Genomic DNA, 6,837 nt, shown 5'->3' on the forward strand with positions numbered 1-6,837 from the left:
GCAGCACGTCTCCCCTCTGTGACCTGCAGTTGTTACAGCGGTGTGTGTGTGTGTGTGTGTGTGTGTGTGTGTGTGTGTGTGTGTGTGTGTGGTTAGTCTCACCTGGAGCTCCAGCAAAACCCTTTATAGGCATCATACTGCCGTCTGCCCCCTCTGGCAACACAGAGGTCATCATTTTCCCTGGGGGGCCTGCCTCTCCAGTCTCCATTACAGGCAGCTGTGGGAGGCGGTGGTCCACAAGGCCAGCTGAAACTCCAAAACTTGTGCCTGAAATGGGATGAAGTCCCACCTCCCCCACTTCACCTGGAGACACATGGRTCAAAGCTGCAGGTTAGAGTGAATAAACCAGGTGTTTACATCTCACCTGTATGCACCTGTGAAACAGATGAACACCTCAATTATTATAGAGATTTCTTTTATCTGAGTCTTATTCTCCTTAAAATCCTACAGCTGATGCCAGAGCTTAAATTTGCTATTTAATAAGTACAATTACCACCACATTTGTACCATGTTTTCTCTGAAACTTTGTGTAATAAATCTGTAKCTTGTAATATTTATTATTTCATCAAAAACACAATCAGGCTATCAAAGGAAAAACGGCTGCTGCACCAACGCCGACAGAATCACAAGCTTAATTACAAGAGCAAAAAACTTCATACAGAGAGAAAAACACAAAACATTATATGAACTGRTTTATTTAAATTTGGCTCTCATTTTGATGCTATGAACGCATCTCAAAATATTTTTCTGTTTATATGGTTTGTCCAACTACTAACACAACTGAAAAAGCGGTAGTTGTTGCTACATTGAGTTTATCCCTGGTCCGCATTCTGGTTTAATGACAACAAGCTGCGGCCTCCAGGGCTGGAAAATAAAGGCAAGCACAACCAGCCACAGCTGTCTCCAAACGCGGGTCAATCACCACAAACCCATTTTTTTGCTGAAAGACAAGGCAGGTGGACTTGTTTTTGACTCTTGTTTCATCACAGAGGAGCTTCTTTAGTCACCTGATGAGTGAAGAGCTGCAGGCTTTTAGACTTGGGAGGTCAGTAAAGGATTCATTGTAAGTTATCAAGATTAGAGCTGGTTTACCAGTCTGCATGGCAAGGTCACAAAAAGTATGATGAAAATGATTGTTTTTGTGATATTTTTCCTAGTTTAACACAAGGTATGTTTCTATCCAAAAACATTAAATATAACACTGTAAAAGTGACAGTGAGTAAAAGTATAAGTATCTTATCATAAAATTACTTTGGTAAAAGTTAAAGTCTCCTGAGAATATTACTTGAGTAAAAGTCTTAAAAGTATCCAATTTCTTTTGTACTTAAGTATCAAAAGTAAATTTCTGACATAAAATCCAAGTATTAAAAGTAAAAGTATTAAGTAACAGTGAGTGGTTAGATTTTCCAAAGTACACTTATTGGGGGGTGACCTCCAAAATTTTTTTTTCTAAAAACATGCAGCTGTGATGAATTGTGTAAAAATTAATACAGTATCATTTATACTTCTCATCCAACAACAATTAAATTCACTCTATCCTGGATGCACAATTTATCAGGATAGTATTTTTTTAACACTAACAAGCTGTAACAAAATACTGTAGGAGAAACAACTTTCTACTTCTTACTTTTTAAAAAATCTAAGGAGTAGAAAGTACAGATAACTGTGAAAATGTAAGAAGTAAAAGTAAAAAGTACACTGAAAAATAATTACTCATGTAAAGTACAGATAGCCAAATTTTCTACTTAAATACAGTAACAAAGTATTTGTACTTAGTAACTTTACAACTCTGAATATATGTTAAAACAGCTAATGTAATATTAGATTTTTCTCATATCAGCACTATTTGAACACTTTTTCTTTTGAAGACATTGGGCAGAATCTCATGAAAAAGATGTTGTCGTCCATACATTATTTTTCAGTCCATTGAACCCTTAATTTATTTATTCATGTAAGAACTCATGTCCAAGGGGCAAAAAGAAAGGTTCTGAAACAATACTAATATTTTAAGTTTCATAATCCATCTCTTTACATCTCCATTTTCTGCTGCTTATCCATAGTCGGGTCGCAGAGGCAACAGGGCCAAGAGAGAAACCCAGACATCTCTATCCCCAATGACACTTGGCAGCTCAACCTAGGGGACCCCGAGGCGTTCCTAGGACTAAGAGGATGCATAATCCCTCTTGTGAGTTCTGGGTCTTTTCTGGGGCGTCCTACATGCCAGGAACAAGGATCCAGGGAACATCTTAATCAAATGCCCAAACCACCTCAACCGACTCGATGCAGAGGAGCAGAGACTCTACTCTGAGCTCCAGCCGGATGATGGAGCTTCTCACCCTATCTCTAAGGCTGAACTCAGCCACTCTACGAAGATCATTTCGACCGTTTGTATCCAGGGTGCTGTTCTTTCCATCATGATCCACGTCTCATGACCACAGGTGAGGGTTGGAACATAGGCAGACCAGTAAATTGAGAGCTTTGCCTTTTAACCCTAACCCTAACCATTTCTTTACCATGAATAACCAAAGCAAAACCCTATTTACCAATGGGTTAATTCATCTTCTGATCTATCCTACCATCACTCATGAACAAGACGCCCAGATACTTAAACTCCTCCATGTGAGGCAGAGACTCCCCCCAGATYCAGAGGGGTCATTTTATCCTTTTCCGGTCAACCATGGCCTCAGTTTTAGAGGAACAGTCTCTTTTATAATCCAAGTATTAGGAATCTAATAACTGAGGTATTTACTCAGAAACACTCATATATGAAGCTGGAGGTGGTTCTTCCATTGCCTAAATGATTTTGTCCTAAAAAGTGTTTAAGCTTCTTTAGATTCTGGACATCTTGTCCCGATGAGTATTTTATTATTTACTCAACCATCATGCACACACTCATTCATGATTCACACATACATCATTCACRTCACATGGTGGGGTCTCATGAATCATTGGGTGCGGTTAACAATTTACACATCAAATTATTTTTATTACATATAAAGACTACAGAAGGCCAACATTCCCAGCCACAGTGCTGAAATTGATCACTGTACATAAGCTTGATTTATTTACCACATTTTATTGTTTACAGGCAGGTAGTCCAGGCCGTGTTTCTGTTTTCCACACAAAGCTGTTGATTGAGTTTGAGTTCCTTTCAAAGATGACGCTGAGTATCCACCCTGTTCAGGACAGGACTACTGATGGGTCCCATTAACACCCCGACAACAAACAATTATCCGAACCTGTTATTACAGACTTGAAAAGAGAAAATCACATCCCACTGCTCCTTCTGCTGCCAAAGCGTGCTCATCCCTAAACAACTGCATTCCTGAGAGCCGCAACTGAGTTTATCAACAAATCTCCCCTCCTGGCTGATTGCTGCCATGGCTCTTTAGTCTACGATGGTAAAACCCAAACTCTGCCGCCCCCAGAAGGTAATCCAGCACATAAAAGGCATACCAGCAGCATACCAAGGCTCGGCCACATGCCTGGTTCCTGGGAAGCTGGTCCCCTCACCCCCCGGGGGAGGAAAGGGTCATTTATTAAAGAAGCCAGAGAAGTCTGCCTGTCAAGAGTCCACTCTGTGTTTCTCTGGTGCTGAGGGTTGTGTGCTGTTCAGGGTCGCCTTTGATCTGAACAATTCTGCTGTGATTTCAAACCTGGTGCCACGAGGATAAAAGAGGCGAGCACAGGATGTGTATCTGCATCTGCCTGGATGAAAGAGGTGAGCCGTGAGCAAATACAGCTGGATCTGCTGGGGACTAAATGTGCAGCGCAGGATGGGAAATCCTTAACGTTTGTTGTTAGTCATTTACTCGCCAGCAGTTCCTGATTATAACCCTGCAAAACCTACCACTTTCTATGTTACAAATCACCTTCTGATGACTTTATGAGTCACCACAACACAATGAGCTCACAACTTCGATTCAAGCCTCTGAAAGCAGCCACAAAGTTTAGGGTCTAAACCAGAACTCAGGAGGGGTAAAAAAAAAAGATGTGCTGAATTACCTTCTCATAAACAAGCAAACACCTCCTCAGCCTGAAGTCAACAAGGTCCAAACGAGCAGCAGATTTTATTTTTCTTTTACGGCCTTCTGCCAGGCCTCGTCTTGTTTGTGGCTCGTGAAGTGTGGAGGAGTGTGTGTCCGTTTTATCTCTCAAAGGTCGCTGACCCTCGAGCTCAAACACTCAGCCACGTCAAACGCAGGAAGACATGCCTTCTTATCGCCACGGATTCCCATAACAGCTAAACAACGCTGCCATAAGTGAGATTCTCTCAAGCATAAACCAAAGGATCCATAATATTATAAAATAAGGATGATTTGGCATTTTGTTTCCATCCGTGTTTCATAAAGTTTGTATTTAGATGAATAATGTGAAACAAGTAGCAGGTATTTCTGTCACATGGAGATAAATGGAAATTCTTGTTTAGCGAGACCCTCTTTTACAAGCAATGCTCAATAAAACTTCCATTAAGTCCATAAAATTGCTTTTAAAGTTTAAGAAACCAAATCATTTAAATGTTATAATCTCTGTTAGAGAAAAGAATTCAGTGGCCAACATGTTAAATAACACTAATGGACCTGAAGAGACAAAACGACTCCAACTTTAAAACTGAGTTAGAAAAATGCATTTGGTTTGCTGTCATTTTTAGGATGAGTGGTAAAAGCTTCTTAGAAATTAAAATCAGGATAATCTGAACATCTGTTTTACCTGAGTTTACTTTAAATTACACTGAATGTTAGAGGACTTCACCTCTGAACTGGGGGAAGCTTGGCTGTCATTGCTTTAATGTCCACAAGTAACAGCCATGGCAATCAATCAATCAATCAATCAATCAATCAATCAATCAATCAATCAATCAATCAATCAATCAATCAATCAATCAATCAATCAATCAAGTTAATGAGACAGGAATACAAAACAAGATGGTTAAGATTATTAAACAACAACCCCATAGGAATGATTACAAAAAATCATATTAAAACAGGAAAGAGTGTTCTATAAAGACAAATAATGGAAGCTTTTATCCAATCATGATGCTTCTCACACACGGCTTCATTGTGAAAGAGTTGTATGAGCAAAATGGGCAATTTGATCAAACCTTTAGTAAAAACAGACTATGGAAGTTGCAGTTTTGTGTATTGTATGGACAAAAATGAAACGTGAAAGCTATGATGCTTTTTTAATGAAAAAAATATTCTGTGACTTAGCTGCATTTTATCTAAATGAACAAAACAAGAAGCAGGAGGCCCCGTGGACATATAAAAACTGAAGACAGTTGTAGAAAAAGCAAAGCGTCTCAATTTTGGTTCTCAGCCCATTGTTAGTCAACACGGGATTAAGAAACTTTTTTCCCTCTGGTGATCTTGATGTTCCCTTTACACAGGAGTCTCTGAAAAAAGGGGTTCAGCTATAAAAATCCTCCAGTTTTTAAACCCAATGCCCAAGCTGCAGTAAAAGTCAAAGCACTAATACAAGAAAAGATCCAATGTCCAAAGATCTTCTGACTTAGCTGTATTTCTTTCATGAATTCACAAGTTGTAATAAATATTCCTCAGYATGACTGAGTTAGCGAGCTTTGAAAGCAACAAAAATCATGACAGCTCCTTCCGTTCTGTTTCCAACCCTCTCCTCGAAGATTAACAGCCGGGGTGACATCATTCATAAACACACTCACGAACGGCCTTTGGGAGCTTATTTCACAGGATTTGTTTCGTCAGAAAGGAAACTCTCACACTGAGGTTTGGAAATGTGAGAAAACTGCAGATGTGACTAAAGAAGGAGCGGAGACAAAACAAAATGGGTCAACAGTGAAGATGTCCATCCAGTAGCTCTTGAWATAAACACACTAAAGCTCCTGGCTCTGAAGTGAAGAGACTTTCAGATAAGCCTCTTCCAGCAGAGCTTTCCAGTCTCTTCGGATAAACTTGTACACAAGGTCAAATGAGGAGCGCAAAGTGGAAATAAAAAAAAAAAATGTAGCGAGCAGTAAATCGCAAACTAATACATCTTTCTGAACAAGAAGATCTGGTAAATGACATAATTCAAAAAGCCACAGGGTGGGGTGAATATTTAGTCACTGCACGCTCAGGAGAATGACTAAGATGCACGACTAAATGAGAAGCAAACAAAATAATAATTTAGATGAAAAGTTGTTTGGGCCAAACTTGGATAAATCCAAGAACAATATCCCCCCACCCCATCATCATCATCATCATCATCAACATCCCCTACTTCCAGACTGTACCCCATGCGGCATCACCAGCCAATAAAAAAAAACAGACTGAAGCTGCTCCCGAAGGACGAGACCTGGCTCGTAAACAGCATAGGCGTGCTGCTAGTTTCCGTTTACCAAACAGTAAGAGTCCACTTCAGTCTCGTAGGTACCATTAATGATTCATATGAGAAATATGCAACATGTGGACCAATATAGAAATCTACTGGTGCAAACGCTCACTGTAACAAACCCACGCATTTCAAAAAGCATCTGGAACGGAAAAAAACAACAAAAAACAACAACTCTGTTCTTAGAAAGGTCAGGGAAAGTCATTGCTGTTGGGCAATGGGAAGTAAAATATGTGTGATGAGTAATAAAATTAGGCAGGTTAGGAGGTTAATAGTGCCACTAAGAATAACAAAAACCAAACACTACACTGTTTCTGTTAAAGAAAAGAAAAGAAAAATTGCTGACTAATTTTAACTAAGTTAAATATCTGGGGCTGTTGATTGACTCAAACCTTTTCCTTAAAACTCATGTTGATAAGATTTGTGAAATAGTTACACTTTCATTCAATCAGAAATGGATTGTGCATTGAGGTGTCAAATCTTATATATATA

General features: G+C 39.4%; 1 protein-coding gene across 1 annotated transcript in view; it reads right to left on the minus strand.

Annotated features, from left to right (window-relative positions):
• LOC106520956 (EMILIN-2) overlaps nucleotides 1-6,837 on the minus strand; it is a 16,233-nt gene that overhangs the window by 1,443 nt on the left and 7,953 nt on the right. Inside the window, exon 5 of the mRNA XM_014013293.1 lies at nucleotides 103-303. Within this exon, the coding sequence (XP_013868747.1) occupies nucleotides 103-303 (201 nt within the window). The remainder of the gene's footprint in view (nucleotides 1-102; nucleotides 304-6,837) is intronic.

The sequence above is a fragment of the Austrofundulus limnaeus genome, unplaced genomic scaffold (genome assembly GCF_001266775.1).
Source record: "Austrofundulus limnaeus strain Quisiro unplaced genomic scaffold, Austrofundulus_limnaeus-1.0 Scaffold100, whole genome shotgun sequence".
Classification (NCBI taxonomy): domain Eukaryota; kingdom Metazoa; phylum Chordata; class Actinopteri; order Cyprinodontiformes; family Rivulidae; genus Austrofundulus; species Austrofundulus limnaeus.